Genomic DNA, 15,973 nt, shown 5'->3' with positions numbered 1-15,973 from the left:
TTTCCTGTGTTTCAGTCCAGTCCAGTAACAGCAGCGGACGAGTCAGGAGGCCACAGGCAGATGCAATCAGTGAGTATGCTTACTGCAGTGTCGGCCAAAATCCAAACACACCCGACCCTTCGCAGGGCTTTCCGAACTTTTAAAATGTATTTTTTCCTTTTTGACTGTCATCATAATATTTTTCCCATGGAATAATTTGGTCAGGCATCTTACTGGGTTCTAACTGGGTAGACAGACAGGGTTTTGGCAGCGAGTGGAAAGGCACATTGGTTCCTTTAATTCTAACCAGCAGCCTGGTTAGAATTAGGAAGAAAAAAAAGTAAAGGAAGGCTTGAAGCTGCAAGAGAAAAGCTCCCTTGAGCTCTCAGCTTCAACCCTTAAGGAGAACGATTTTGGAGGGGAAAGGAGCAGGAGGCAGGTCTGAGGTACGAGTTCAGCTTTGATCAAGCGTCGCCATTGCAAACTTTCCTCAGCTTATTCAAACTGTCCGTGGTGACTGATGGGCAGACGTGCTCACTTTTCCCTCATATGATGATTGGAAACTGCAACCATGAGTGCAGATCCTCTGAAACATTAAGTCAGAGCATTTTGACTGAAGATGCCTTTTTCTGAATGTTTCATGTGAGACAGGAGGAATCGCATTTAGAGTCAATGAGAGTGCAGGGAGCGAGGATTAAAGTCCATCCACATAAGCCCTGCCAATTAGCATTTCAACTTAAATGTTCTGTTGCATCTGTGATTTAAAAGCTTGAGGATCTCAGTGTTTAAAAGTAGATATTACCAGTGGAATTTCTGCTGAATATTTAGTCTACAAAGGCACATTTTTGCCTCAGTCTGCTGGAATAACTGCACCAGCCCACTTTTGGCAATGGCTCAGAGTTCCTTTGATGCAAGAATGCACATCTCTCAGTCGTCCAACTACCTGTCAAAGATTTTATTTTATTCAGACGGACAGAAGAAATGCCATGATTTAAAATATCACCGTGAGATGTAAAGAATGTAGTTTTCTGCTTTCTGAGATTTTAACCCCATCGTTCACCAAAAGTTGAAAGCCAATCCATTCCTAATACGAATCAGTTAAAGTGTGTTTATTCATTCTCTCATCGACTGTTCTCCTGATTGACGGTCTTTCCTGTCCGCCGTCTGTCCTCAGAGTGTTCGGTCAGTGCGATAGCCGACTTGGTTTTCCTGGTGGACGGCTCTTGGAGTGTAGGAAGAGAAAACTTCAAACACATCCGGAGCTTTATCGGCTCGCTGGCAGGGGCCTTTGACATTGGCGAGGACAAAACCCGTGTGGCGGTGGTTCAGTACAGCTCAGACACTCGTACAGAGTTCCCCCTCACTCGTTACACCAGGAGAGGAGACCTGCTCCAAGCTATCAACTCACTTCCGTATAAAGGAGGAAATACCATGACAGGTACGATGTTTATCAGGAGGCTTTGAATCGCGTTTTTTAACCTGATTGCGAGCGAGGACTTAAAAATACACATGAACTTCTTTTTAAAGGCGATGCCATAGAGTACCTGGTGAGAAACATTTTCACTGAGGCAGCTGGATCCAGGAAAGCTTTTCCAAAGGTAGCCATGATCATCACTGATGGAAAATCCCAAGACCCAGTGGAGGCGCATGCTAGAAGACTTAGGAACATTGGAGTGGAAATATTTGTCCTAGGTATGGTTTATTATTCAGTGTTTTTTTTCCTTTCTGATTTGTGCTTTCCCATGTGAAAGTCTGCCTGTTCTCAGAAACCATTTGATTTTCCATCGATGGCTCGTTTTAAGATGCAGTTTTGCCCCAGTAAAAGTCAAACTGTTGTATTGCCTAACATAAGCAATGCCCTAAATCACATCTGTAAAGCAGACAGTCCTAACACATGAGTTACTGTTTTTCCTTCACAGGTATCAAAGGAGCAGATGAGGATGAGCTCAGGGAAATAGCCTCCACGCCTCACAGCAAACACGTGTACAATGTGCCCAACTTTGACATGATCCAGGAGGTCCAGAAAGAGATCATAACACAAGTGTGCTCCGGTGTTGACGAGCAGCTGAACATTCTGGTCAGCGGAGAGGAGAGTGAGTCAAGTGATATTTAATACATGCCCATGCAGGATTCATCTAAAATGCTGTTACAGTATACTGATGTGCAGCATCTTGTTTACTTTGATGCCTCCCACAGTGGTGGAGCCAGCCTCCAACTTGGAGGTCACAGAAGTTTCATCCAAGTCAATGAGGGTGACGTGGGCCCCGTCTCTGGGTGATATCACGGGCTACAAGCTAACCCTCAATCCCATGCTGCCCGGCATGAAACGCCAAGAGCTGTACATTGGGGCTGGACAGACATCCGTCAACGTCCGTGACCTTTCCCCCGAGACCGAGTATGAAATCAGCCTGTACGCACTCAAAGGTCTGACTCCCAGTGAACCCATCGTTGAACTGGAGAAGACGCAGCCTGTCAAGGTGTCAACAGGTGAGGTGGTTTGCTGTCATGTGTGGTCAGCTTTTAAGTTTGATGTACTCGTGAATGAATCACAGGCAGTCATGTGACTTGGTTTCCTGTCTTTTTCAAGAGTGCTCACTGGGAGTGGATGTGCAGGCCGATGTAGTCCTGCTGGTCGATGGCTCGTACAGTATCGGATTACAAAACTTTGCAAAAGTCCGTGCCTTCCTGGAGGTTCTGGTCAACTCCTTTGACATCGGACCAAACAAAATCCAGATTAGCTTGGTCCAGTACAGTCGCGACACATACACCGAGTTTGCCCTCAACACTCACCATGACATTAACGCTGTCGTCAGAGCTGTGCGCACCTTCCCCTACCGCGGCGGTTCCACTAACACCGGCAGGGCCATGACTTACGTCAGGGAGAAGATCTTCGTCCCAGCTCGTGGAGCGAGACAGAACATCCCCCGCGTCATGGTCCTGATCACAGACGGAAAGTCGTCAGACTCTTTTAGGGATGCGGCCACCAAACTGAGGAATATTGATGTGGAAATATTTGCTGTTGGCGTGAAGGATGCGGTGAGATCAGAGCTGGAGGCCATCGCTAATCCACCGGCTGACACCCATGTGTATGAGGTGGAGGACTTTGACGCTTTTCAGAGGATCTCTAAGGAGCTGACTCAGTCCATCTGTCTGAGGATTGAACAGGAGCTGCTCAACATCAAAAAGAGAAGTAAGTAGAAGAAGATCAACTCCTTTACTATGATCTGGAGCTCAGATTTACTTCTCTTTCTGATGGTTTCCATGTGTTAGCACCTTCACACTGGTCCACAGGATATTAGACCCTGAAATGTGACTGCATTTTTAGCCGCTGACGTAGTGGCAAATAGCCAGAGCAGTCATGGAAAAGCTAAACAGAGAAACATATTTTGTAAATTGCTGTCAGACATGGCAAAATTGAATCATTTCATCAGAGTTGCCAATAAACATACCACAAAAACCACGGACGTGCCTCTTGAATGAGCTCGAGTGATACCGAGAGCTGCAGCCCAAAACACTCGACAATCAGCCAGTGTGCTGTCCAGTGCTTCAAGATCTCAACTTTTGAAATCCATATTTGTTAAACTACAGTAGCTTTATAAAAGTCACGTGCAGGTGAGGCTCTAACTACCTGACTACCTCTTTGATTTTCAGGTTTGCTTCCACCGAGCGATTTGCGCTTTTCTGAAATTACCTCCCGAAGCTTCCGTGCCACCTGGGTACCTCCTCTTGCCAATGTCTTGTCTTACCTGCTACGTTTCCGCAAGGCGGAAGATGTCACCGGAGACTACATTTCCCTGGCTTTGCCCGGCGATACCAACACAGCTGTCCTTCCCCATCTTTATCCCCTCACCACCTATGAAGTCAATGTCTTTGCTCAGTATGATAAAGGAGACAGTTTCCCTTTGACGGGTGAAGAGACAACTCTCGAAGGTAAGAGATTTACCTGAATTTAACAGAATGTAATCAAAATAAAAACACTGAGCATCTAAGAGTTGCGTTTTTCTTCTCAGAACAAGGAGCTGTAAGAAATCTACGAGTGACAGAAGAAACAACCAACAGTTTCAAGGTGTCGTGGCAAGCCGCGCCGGGTTCAGTGATCAGATACCGCCTGTCCTACGTCCCGCTGAGCGGCACAGGAGAGATACTGGAGGCTCAGACCCTTGGCCCAGAGACCACCATAGTCCTCCAGGAGCTCTTCCCCATCACTACCTACCGTGTGTCTGTGTCTGCTGAGTACGCATCCGGCCTTGGAAGCGAGATGCAGGTGGATGGAACCACCAAGGAGGGTGAGCGAGGACAACTGCTGACACTATTGTCAAACTGAAGTTTTGAGAAATGTGAATTTTGAGAAATGATGCATTTTGATCTGTTTTCAGTCCGCGGCTCTCCCCGTGACCTGCGTGTCTTCGATGAAACAATATCTACGATGAAACTGGCGTGGAGGTCTGCTCCTGGCAATGTTCTTCAATACCGCATTGCCTTCAAACCTGCTGAGGGAGGTGAGAGGAAGGAGATCTCTGTCAAAGGAGACACCACCCAGGCTGTACTGAAGAACCTCCAGCCAGCCACTGAGTATGAGCTGTTTGTCAGCGCTCGCTATTCTTCTGGTTTGGGCGATCCTCTCCTGGGCACCGGAACCACCTTAGAAGGTAAGAGACGCTGCCATATTGGTACTTTAAAGCCTTTGAAGCACAGTCGGATCATGTTTATTTCCAGTGTTTGCAGCATGCTTTGTAGATGTGCTTAGTATTTCCAGCTTAACAGGCCCCCTATTGTGAAACTACACGCATTTGGGAACTTGTTTCCTGTCCTCTAAAGGTCCCTGCACCAATAAAGTGAAAGTTGTGTAGTAGTTTGGAAGGTTGGTGTGAAAAATATGGAATGTGTAAGCGTTCTTTTACCACAGACTCCCCGACACGTCCTCACTCCTAAAGCGTAATATTTCACGCTACGTGACAAATCATCGATATATTACGCTTCCGAGCACCCAACACGTCTCTATGTTACGAGATCTGAAAAATGAGGAAACATGAGAACCGTTTGGAATCAATCTACACATGTATGTTCGTTTTACTTAAATCTGTTTAAAACGTCATTAAAGTGCTGGTTAGGGTTAAGGTTAGGGCTGGAATACCGCGGGAGTGTCATTCTACTGGATTTCATCCGTAACCTGGCGCGTAGCATAAGAACGCGGGTGGTCACCTTTCGTGTTCCTCAGGAACGCCTCAGGACTTGACAAATTATCAGCATATTACGCCTCAGGAGTGAGAACGGGCTGGACTCCTAGCTCGGGGTGACTTTGCCACCCATGAAGGCAGTAAGATGGAAATGAGTGGGTGTGGAATGCTTGTAAACCTATGGAATGACTTGGAACTGACTTTGAGAGGCATATGCTCACCTGCTGAGACCTTTGCATCTCTATGACACGCGAATGATTGTGTTAGAGTCGCTCAGCGGGGCTGTCTCTCTGTCAGTAATTGCTACTGATTGCAAATTCTGTTTATAAAATCAGGAATTTTATTAGTTGTGCATTCAGTTTTATTGGGGAGCTAGCTGTTCTGGCCCAAATTGTGGTTTAAACGGACAATAATTTGAATCTCAATAATGTGTGAAGAGATAAAGTCTGCTGTTGTTTTGGCCAAACTGTTAATAAAAGGGAAAAAAAGAAAGTAGACTTGGCCGATTTCACTTATGAGTCCTTTTTGGGTAGTTAAAGATCAGAGAATGAATTTTGCAGTAATAGAAAAAGTGGGACTGTGTTTTCTTCATCTTGTCGAGTGCCAAGACGAAAATGGCACGGTGGCTGTTTTTCATCACATCTAAGTTGTGCCTCATTTGAATCAGAGTCTTCTCTGAAAGCAATTTAAGCCCTTGGACATATTAAAGAGTACATTTCTTGGTCTTTACAATTATGTTGTTACATTGAAACCACTGGCGAGGTCCTGCGTGCTGGATATATCTGCTTTTAATAGGCTTCCCAGTGCAGGTTGAATAAGAAGACTCGAGTGCAAAAAATTAACTAAATTTCCGTCTTGAATTTACAACTTCAACAAAGCATTTTTGTGTAAATTTCGGTGACCATAAAAATGTGGATGAAAAGTGGTCTCGTCTTTATTTCTTGCTGTTCCCACACTGACCGGAGAGCCCAGTCAAATCTGTGCAGTCAGCCCCACACCCCCACAGGAAAAAGCTCCATGACAAAGCACTCTGTTTAGGCATTTTTTATTAAGCTGTCATGATATCAGCATGCCTAAACACTGATCTCATTGTGTGCCACTCTTTTTGAGTGACCCACTCTGTGAAGTCCATGTAGGCAAGAACTGGAAGAAAGTGGCTCGCACAAAGGCCTCTCTCACGGCCAACAGAGGATGGTAGACAATACAGAAGCCTTGAGCAGAGCAGAATTAAATCATCCTGAAACGAGTGGGAGCAGAGAGAAGGTGTGACACAGAATGCTTACATCAATGTGTTAAATGTGGATATTATACACTAACTATTTACTTAAGGAGTGGGAGTGTTAGTCGGCATGTGGAAGATGTTACCTAAGAGGACCCTGAAAGCTGGGTGAGCTGTCTGTCTCGTCTCAGGGAGAGCCGTCTGTTCATCTTCCTCCAGGGTGGGGCAAAGGACAGGCAGGGGCAGAGAGAAAGGCAGAGGGAAAACAGGGTACTTGAAAATGTGAACCACAATGCCTCAGGGTGACCTGGTGGGATAAAGGGCTGTTTCTTCCCTAAGAGGTCAAACGTTCAACCCCTCATTTATCAAATGCTTAACTACCTGCATGACACCTCTGATGTGTTTATGCCATGAAGGACTTTCGAGCTTTGACTTGCACAAAAGCTCGGCACCAGGTGAGGTTGTAGCACTTTGGCTCGGTTTCCTCTAACCTATCCCTTTAATGAATTTTGTGCAGTGCCAGACTCTTTGGCGTGCCACATATTTTTTTCTACCACTGTAAAAGGTCCTTTGAGGTAAAAAGACTAGGGACAGGCAACCCTGGCTGACAGACACTGAAGGCTTGATCTTCGTGGCCCACGTGTACGTCTTAGCTGACCAAGAGCAATAAAGCGAAGGAAGCTTGAACCTGGCTGCCAGTGCTGAGATGGCACAATGTATTTCCCGATGTGATTTTGAAGGAGTTTGCAGAGAAAGCAAGCGTGCTCAGTCTAGTCAGGTAATATATACAGTGACCCACCTGAGTCTATGTAGCTGCGTAAAACGATTAGGACAGTGCTGGCAGGTTAGTCGTGTTTCCCCTGAATTTCTCTTGCCTGCTGGCACGACTGATTTCTTTCAAGTGCCGTCTGCAGTCATTTATATTTTCGAGCTTTAGACGTCGTTGGCTGCAGATGTGAAGGTTATGTCGGCACATGCCCTGCAGGAAATCTCTCAGATGATCTTCTGTTGTGTCATATGCGGTTTTCTAGACATGGGTGAGGCCTTACTGTTATTTTGTGAGCCACCCTCGTTCCAGATCTTAATTTGAGAGTTCCTCGCCTTGAAGGGTAGGATGCTCAGGAGGCGGGTGGGGTGTTATATAGAGGCGGCTATAATTGTTCTATTTTGATAGGTGGCACTGTAAACAATGCAACAAGATCTAAACATGTGTTTTGTAACCAAGCACTGAACTACAAACTGTGCAGAAAAGAAGTGAAACTTGTTTTTTTGCATTGCTGTAGAGGTTTTGCTTGGACTGGAGCATGTGTTTCCCCTTCTCTATAGCTTGTCTGCAAGTGCTGATGAAAAGTGAGCCGCTGTCTGCAGAAACCATTATGTTGTGATTTTTTTTTTTTTTTTTTTCCACCGTTGGTTCACGTACAGCCGGTAAAGTCAGTCAAGTTCATCTGCTTGGCAAAGATAATTCTTTTGATGGAACAATCTGGGTATTTATGAGCGGTCCACGCTGTTTTCATGGTATCCATAAATCTGGAACTCTTCATTAATTTGTGGCCGTGGCCGTTGCGCTTGACAAGTGCCTCCTCTCTTTGCTCTCAAGGTGCAGATTTCTGCTTGGCAGGCACGCCCGGTGCCGTTACTTCCGTTCGCTTTCCAATTCAGCCAGACTGGATAAGTCGCAGGGCCTGAAATCATCATGCATTTCATTTATAGGACTTTTCTGTTCCATTACATTCTTTTCAACTGCATTTTTGCTTTTATTAAATCTCATTTGGTGAGGTTTGATAGATGAGGTTTGAGTGGGACCACCCAGCTGGTCAGCTCTGCTCTGCTCGCCCGCAGTGGGTTAGGTGTTTGAATGAGGATCAGGATCCCGGAGGTTGTGTGGGAGGCTGTGCGTGGCAGCTCATCCTCATCCTCCTGTGAGATATCCAGCTCCTCTATATGGCGGCCAGATTGAAGAGCCGTCTCAACACGAGCGTCCCTCTCAGCCAGGCGTGCGCTGGCCGTGCGTTGCGAGACGCCACCGCAAAGTTCCCTTCCCTGCCTTTTCTGCAGCTTTCTCCTCTCATGACAGTCTCCTAGGAAAAGAGAGTGAAGGAGAAAAACGGCGAGCACAGCATCTGCAATTGTAGCGAGCGCACATTTCTGGATCGGGTTTCCTCTGCTTCAATGGAAAATTAAAGAGCTGTCAGGAGAGGTGCTGAGGATATGTGATTAGTTCTGCAGAAGTTTTTCCAACCGTCTCTTATTATGAAGGGAGAAAACTGTGGGTGCTCAAACACATCCTCAGGGGTTAAGGTGGAGACAGATGAGTGATGTCTGGTGGTTTATCACCGCCATTGTTCATTCCGTCCCTTTCGTCAGATCTTTATATGTCTGCATTAGCAGTACTAACAGCATCTCAGCCCAAATATAAAGTACTGAACCAACTCAAAACAAACTTCTATGTCTGATCTACTTCTGCCTTTGAATCCATCCCCCAGAGCTCGGCTCACCCAGAGACTTGGTGACCAGTGACGTCACAGACACCAGTTTTGCCGTGTCTTGGACCGCGGCCCCGGGTAACGTTCGTCAGTACAGGGTCACGTACAAGTCTCTGTTCACTACGGAGTCTGGGGAAGCAGTAATACCAGGAAGCAGCACCACCACAGTTTTGCAGGGTCTCACCCCAGAGACACGCTACGAGGTGTCTGTGTTTGCCGTCTACGGCCATGGAACGGGCCAGGCATTGGTTGGAGAAGAAACCACAGATGGTAAGTTACTCTTCTTTTTTCTTGGTCTGTTTCGCTTTCTTCATAGGCTTTCTGTGTGAAGTCTGAAGACTTCATCTCGGTCATGCCTAGAAAGTGTGAAGCTAAGTATGTGTGATGTCACCGTACAGCCATAAAACCACAGAAGACACAAAGGGACCTTCAGATATTTCCCCCCACCTAAAACACAAACAAAGCCTTAGGGCTTCTTGCATCTGTTAAACTCCAAATACGGTCCAGGAGCATCATCACTGAGCTTTCTGGGTCAGTGACGCAGGCTTAAAAGTGGTCCAGGAAAAAATAGTGTTGAAAGTGGTATTTTGTAAGCTGTAGAAAAAGGGAGCTGTCATCAGCGCTTACTGCTCAGTTCATTCTGTTGAGCTCAGAGATAACGTCATAGCTGATGCCATTCGCCTGAGCAGTAACGAATCTGGAGACTTCACACGCACGTCTTCGAGGCTGTGCATGTATGTTATATATGTGTGCAGAGGTGATGTCATGTCCAGGACACCTGCACGAATTTTCATGGGAGATCCAGAGCAGATAGGCCTCACTCATGCATATTGTGCAGAAACTTGCACCAGTTGGGAGGATTTTAGTTCAAGAGTTAGTAAAAAAGATTTCAAGGAAAAAGATTTCCAAACACTATTATTGTTTATTGATTCTGGCAAGCAGGAGAGGGGGCATACCCACCAAATACAACCATCCTATCTAGAACCTCCCTGGGCCGAAGCGACACGCAGCTAACTTGGATGTGCTTCCCTTTTCCATTAATAAACGTGCTCCCACCGATGCAGAGGGCTCTGAATATTTTCCTCAGCCCATTTCAAATCCTCTGACAATTCAACAACAACAACAACAATCTTTATTTATAGAGCACATTTAAAAGCCTTGGGCATACCAAAGTGCTTTACATAAAACAATAAAAGGTTCAAACATTGATAACGGATAAATAAAAATAACGAGTTATGTTCATAGATAAAAGCTACCAATAAGAATGACTACAGCACATGGGTAATAGCAAGATAAAAGCTGTACCACCATAATAAAAGACACCAATAGAAAGATAGGAGGGAATTAATACAAGAGGTCAATAGGTCACAGCAACCAAACAAACAAACAAACAAACCAGCAATTAAAAGGTGGAGAAGGCAAGTTTAAAAAGATATGTTTTAAGCTGTGATTTAAAAGAATGAATAGAATCAGATGCCCGGATGCCAATCGGGAGATTGTTCCACAGCACAGGTGCAACAAGAGCAAACGATCGAGATCTGGGCTGAGCCAGCAGTAACTGTGACGATGACCTTAAAGCCCTAGCAGGAGCATAAGGGTTTAAAAGGTCCTTAAGGTAGCTGGGTGCAGTGTTGTTAGTAATTTTAAAAGTAAACAACAAAATTTTAAATTGAATACGATATTTGACAGGCAACCAGTGCAGATCGGCAAGGACAGGAGTAATGTGGGCAAACTTGCTGGTTTTAGTTAGAATGCGAGCTGCAGCATTCTGAACTGTCTGTAATCTCTGTAAAAGGGAAGAGTGGAGACCACAATAAAGTGAATTACAATAGTCTAGCCTCGACGTTACAAAGGCGTGGATGAGCTTTTCGAGATCTTTATGCGGGATATAGCGCCTAGCCTTAGAGATAAGACGAAGCTGGTAAAAACTAGATCTGACAACAGCAGACACTTGTTTGTCAAGTGAAAAGGAGCTGTCAAATAAGACACCCAGATTCCTGACAGTATCAGAGAGAGAACAACTAAGAAAACCAAAGGCATCCCGGAGTTTGGCACGAAGGGCATTACTACCAAAAATCATAATCTCGGTTTTCTTCTCATTAAGGATAAGAGAATTCGACAACAACCACTTCTTGGCCTCAGACATGCATTCTCGGAGGCTATTCAGAGACAGAGCAAGATCGTCGTTTAGCTCAAAATAGAGCTGGATATCATCTGCATAATAGTGATAAGCAATATGGTATTTCTCAAAGATGGCACTTAAAGGAAGCAAGTATAATGAGAAAAGGGTAGGGCCCAGCACAGATCCCTGGGGGACACCACAGCAAACAGGTACAGCCGAGGAAGAGGATGTAGCCAGATGTACCGTAGAGAGCCGATTGGAGAGATAGGATTTAAACCAATCCAGGGCAGCGCCCTTGATGCCTACAGTGTGCTCAAGTCTCGCTAATAAGATATTATGGTCAACCATGTCAAATGCCGATGATAGATCCAAAAGCACTAAGACTGAGGGGCGTCCGTTGTCAGCCATTAGTAGGAGATCATTGAAAACACGAAGCAATGCTGATTCTGTGCTGTGATGTTGTTTGAAGGCCGATTGAAATTTATCATTTATATTATTCTCATCAAGGTAGGTCTGCAGTTGGAGCAGAACCACCTTCTCAAGTATTTTAGCCAGAAAGGGAAGCTTAGAAATTGGCCTAAAATTGGCAAAATCACTAAGCTCAAGGTTCCTTTTTTTTAGAACAGGTTGGATTATGGCATGCTTGAGAGCTGAAGGTACATAGCCAGAAAGCAAGGAGAAGTTCAATATGGACAATAAACAAGGTCCAATTACACTGAAACAATCCTTAACAATACGGGATGGGAGAGCATCATGTACACAGTTAGTATTGTTCAATTTATCAATTAGACGCTTCAGAGTGGAGAGAGAAACGGGTTCAAATTGATAAAAAGTGGCCGAACAATCAGGAGTAGACATACAATCAGTCACCAGAGGAAGAGTAGATCTAAGGGATAAAACTTTATCTAAAAAATAGTTTGAGAATTTTCCACAAAGACCCGGGGAAGACAGCAGTGGCATAGAGAGACGGGGGTTCACCACAGAGTTAAAAATTTTAAATAGAATTCGTGGATTATCACCATTAGTGGTAATAATTTTAGAGAGAAAAGCCGCTTTAGCCGTTCTGGCAGCAGTTTGGAACTTCGAGCGGCTAATACGTAAAATATCATAAGAAGACTGAAATCTATCACTCCTCCACTTCCTCTCATCACGCCGACATATACGTCGTAGGGCACGAACAGAATCATTTAACCAGCATTGTGAGAAAGTTCTAGGGCGTTTCATTTCGATGGGTGCAACAATGTTAAGAATCGAGGAACAGGTGGTAAAAAGAGTATTAGTAGAGTTCTCAAGTGTGTGTGGGGAAGAACAATCCAGCATACTAAATGGGGAGTTAACAAAAGACGTAATAAAGTTGACCACAGTATTGGCATTAATAGTGCGCGTAGGATAAAGAGGAGAGTTTAGGTATTGTCCAGTATCACCCAGGTCTACATCGAAGATGACCGGGGAATGATCAGAGAGACCAGTATTCCTGATTTCCTTAATGCAAATGTCCACATTGAATGAAAAAACCAAATCAAGGGTGTGGCCTTGAACATGGGTAGGCTCATTCACCCACTGAATAAGATTAAAAGAATCAGTCAGCACAAGAAAGTCTTTAGCCAATTGGTCATTCATACAGCAGACATGAATGTTAAAATCTCCAGAAACAATAACAGAATCATATTTAAAAAGAACGGATCCCAAAAAATCAGCAAATTCAGAGATAAACATCTTATGATATTTAGGCGGACGATAGACCACGACACACAAAGTGGTCCGAGAGCCCGTCAGTTCCAATAGCTGAACTTCAAAACTGGAATAGGTTGGAGAGGATAGCAGCCGTGCATCATGTTTATTATTGAAAACCGAGGCTAAGCCACCACCTCTACCAGTTAGCCTAGGTGAGCTAAAGAAGGCAGAGTCAGGAGGCAGAAGCTCAGAGAAGGGGATGAACTCACCCGGAGAAGTCCAGGTCTCCGTTAGAAATAGGACATCCAGTCCCGAGGTGAGAAAAAAGTCATTTAGGAGGAAGGCCTTATTTGAAAGAGACCTGACATTAAATAAGGCCAACCGAATCCGGGGGGCCAGGACCTTTGTAGTAGCCCGTCGCAAGGAGCAAAGGTTGTTATGTTGAACACCGCGGCCAGGCGGTGTTATCCAAAATCGGGCAGAGTGGTAAGCCACTGGGCGAGCAGGGTAGGTTTGAAGGCCGACGGAGCAAATCCAACGGTGGGTTAGCAATCTAGCCGCAGAGTGGCTGCTGAGATAGTGGAAGAAACAGGATAGCTCACGGCTTGTAGAAGGGAAGTCCATAGCCATGGCTCTGATATAAGCCTTAACGCGGACACGGACGCCGCTCCTCCTACCCCGTTTCCTGAGGCGTTTCCTACGGAGCATGGGAAGAGGAGGATAGGTCACATAGGTAGGGGAGACAGGCATCAGGGGGATAGCGGCACCGACGGTCCCAAGGCAGTCAGGTCGTTGAGAACAGGAAAACCGAAGATTCAGGAGCGTGTCTCTGTCATAAGTTATTAGTGTACAATCACCTAGAGAACATAAAACCAAAGATAAAACAACGAGAAGTACAACGCCAAGGCGAAGACGTGGTCGGAGACGGTCAGCCATGCACACCGGCGCCATCTTGCTTCCACGTGACCACGCGAATGAGCGTGGTCAGAATTCACACTTGCCCACACTTGCCCTTCCTGCAGGGAAAGTAAGAAGCACTCAACAGACACACAAAGAATTTCCTCAAGATGTCACGGCAAGACATCAAAGTTTGGCGCCCAAAACCACCTATTAAACACAATCAATCATGTAACTTTGCATCTGTTTAAAGTGAGTAGGTTTGTATTCAGACGCGTGGAAAATGAGCCGATGAAAGCTACTGCGAGGTAGCTGACTGCGCCGTTTCCTTAGCAGCAGGAAAGCCTTGGTGATTTTATTCCCCCGGGGCCATCTATCCATCGTTTCTCTCTGATATTTGTTCCTTCGTTGCAGTTTCAGCTGCTGGCAGATCGATCGTCGTCTCAGAGGAGACGGAGAAGTCCATGAAGGTGACATGGCAGCCGGCACCTGGAAACGTCGTCAACTACCGCGTCACTTACAAACCACAGGCAGGAGGGCGCCAGCTGGCGGCCAAAGTGCCCGGTGGCACTACCACCACTGTGCTGAGACGCCTTACCCCTCTCACCACTTATGACATCACTGTGGTGCCCGTTTATCGCTCCGGAGAAGGCAAAGCAAGGCAAGGGGAAGGAACTACATGTAGGTTGGCCCGCTGTTCACTACACATCATGACACTGTAAATCCAGGCTATTATAAAGTCGTTAAAGACCCTCCACATCTGCCCCGATCAGTCTGTGTATTCCTTCCCCTCCAGTAACACCTTACAAAGGCCCGAGGAACCTCCAGACTTCAGAGCCCACCAAGACCAGTTTCCGTGTAACCTGGGACCACGCTCCCGGTGACGTTAGGGGCTACAAAGTCACTTACCACCCAGTGGAGGATGACATCGACCTGGGGCAACTTCTGGTTGGTCCCTATGATAACACTGTGGTGCTGGAAGAACTCAGGTTTGTCCCACTTTTTCGTGTTTTTACGGTTTATTATCAGACTCGTTTGGACTTTGGACTATGTTCTCCTGCATATTTTGTAATGAAAGTTGTTTTTTGGGTTGACAGAGCTGGTACCAAATACACAGTGAGTGTGTTCGGTATGTTTGAAGGAGGGGAGAGCATGCCGTTGGCTGGAGAGGAGTACACCACCTACTCTGACGCACCTGATCCTCCAAATTTTGACAAGCCAAGTAATATTACCCACATATATGTGATGTACATTGCACACGGTCATTGTAAGAATAAGAGAAGGCGCAGAGCACGTTCTATGCAAAAACAAATGAAAACGTCTTAGTCATTCTGTTACTGTATCTGTCGTCCTGTTTAAGTCAGTGTCTCCAGTATGTTTTGTTTCTCTGTCAAACATCGGAGAGTGTGTCACATATTACATTTTTGTTTGGGGAAAAACCCCTCTGTAAATCCAAGCCACATAAAAGCTGAATACCTTTCTTTAAAGCGAATTGTCTCACGAAATAACAGATGTAATGGCAACTCCATCTGCCTGCCCTTTCCCTGCTTTCTTCGCCGTGTCACTTTGGGCTTCCGCTCTTTATTTCCAGTCCAGCCAGCGGAGATACGAGCCGTGCGTGTATAATCTGTTTGCACTTATGAAACGTTTTACTATCCAGTGAGTCAGAGCGTGGCAGGCAGCAAGTGTGAGACGAGGAAAGAAGTTGTGTTTGCTGCGAGGAAAGGTCAGCGTGACCAGTTAGCTGCAAGCCCTCTCCTAAAAAGGAGGCAGATGTAGACTCGGTGAGGTGACATAATCAGCGTTTCCTTGTACATCTACCGAGTAAGTGTCTGCACATTAAAGGCACTTATTCCTGGATCTTTATTGTTACAAACTATTTCAAATGACTTTAGAAAATCATATTTTACCTCCACATACCACTTCTTGGGCTTTTTGCCCACAGATTGGAGATGTTGTGTGTACTTCTAATGTGTAAAATCATGTAACCTGTTTTCAGTTGCAGACAACAGCAGTTAGTGCGACATCTGCAGTTCTCTTTTAGGTACAAAGGATCGGATGACTTCCTTTTCATCACACAGGTGTTTGGAAAACAGGATGTGAATGTTTCCTCGCTGCTCTGCAGGGCACAATAATCTCCTCAGCGGAGGCCTTTAATATAAAGGGCACATTCTCCTGGGAGTACCCCGTGGATGGGAAAACGACTGAAAGAATTACTGCCTCCACATGCTGCCGAGTGAAGAAGATCATAATTATACCACCTGGAAAATAATTGTTATCCACAGAGGGATGGAAGAAAGAGCAGAATTATTTGTTGCGTGCATGTAGAGATTGTTTGTTAAGCATTCAGGAAATTGTTTGGATTTTTGTGGAAATTTATTGCCGTCAGCTCTTCTTTCCTCCCTTCTTTTCTTCTCAC

The 15,973-nt window shown here is 45.5% G+C and overlaps 1 protein-coding gene and 1 long non-coding RNA gene across 4 annotated transcripts in view; one reads left to right on the top strand and one right to left on the bottom strand.

The window, feature by feature from the left end:
- The window catches only part of col12a1a (collagen, type XII, alpha 1a), a 50,380-nt gene that overhangs the window by 6,016 nt on the left and 28,391 nt on the right, over nt 1-15,973 (top strand). For all 3 annotated transcript variants that reach the window (XM_026153104.2, XM_026153101.2, XM_026153105.2), the window contains exons 5-17: nt 16-69; nt 1,154-1,417; nt 1,507-1,671; nt 1,899-2,072; nt 2,176-2,466; nt 2,567-3,169; nt 3,631-3,909; nt 3,990-4,265; nt 4,356-4,628; nt 8,862-9,131; nt 13,969-14,235; nt 14,351-14,543; nt 14,652-14,776. In XM_026153104.2, coding sequence (XP_026008889.2) covers nt 16-69; nt 1,154-1,417; nt 1,507-1,671; nt 1,899-2,072; nt 2,176-2,466; nt 2,567-3,169; nt 3,631-3,909; nt 3,990-4,265; nt 4,356-4,628; nt 8,862-9,131; nt 13,969-14,235; nt 14,351-14,543; nt 14,652-14,776 — 3,234 coding nt within the window. The remainder of the gene's footprint in view (nt 1-15; nt 70-1,153; nt 1,418-1,506; nt 1,672-1,898; nt 2,073-2,175; nt 2,467-2,566; nt 3,170-3,630; nt 3,910-3,989; nt 4,266-4,355; nt 4,629-8,861; nt 9,132-13,968; nt 14,236-14,350; nt 14,544-14,651; nt 14,777-15,973) is intronic.
- On the bottom strand, nt 6,186-15,270 carry LOC145422460 (uncharacterized). Its single transcript, XR_013903744.1, has 3 exons — nt 15,031-15,270; nt 6,522-6,588; nt 6,186-6,393 (listed from the first exon to the last, which is right to left on the bottom strand). It is a non-coding gene; the product is annotated as an uncharacterized LOC145422460 (long non-coding RNA).

Source organism: Astatotilapia calliptera, chromosome 19 (genome assembly GCF_964374335.1).
Source record: "Astatotilapia calliptera chromosome 19, fAstCal68.1, whole genome shotgun sequence".
In the NCBI taxonomy this organism is placed as follows: Eukaryota; Metazoa; Chordata; class Actinopteri; order Cichliformes; family Cichlidae; genus Astatotilapia; species Astatotilapia calliptera.
Note: the sequence above shows the minus strand (reverse complement) of the source record. Positions and strands in the feature narration are given on the sequence as shown.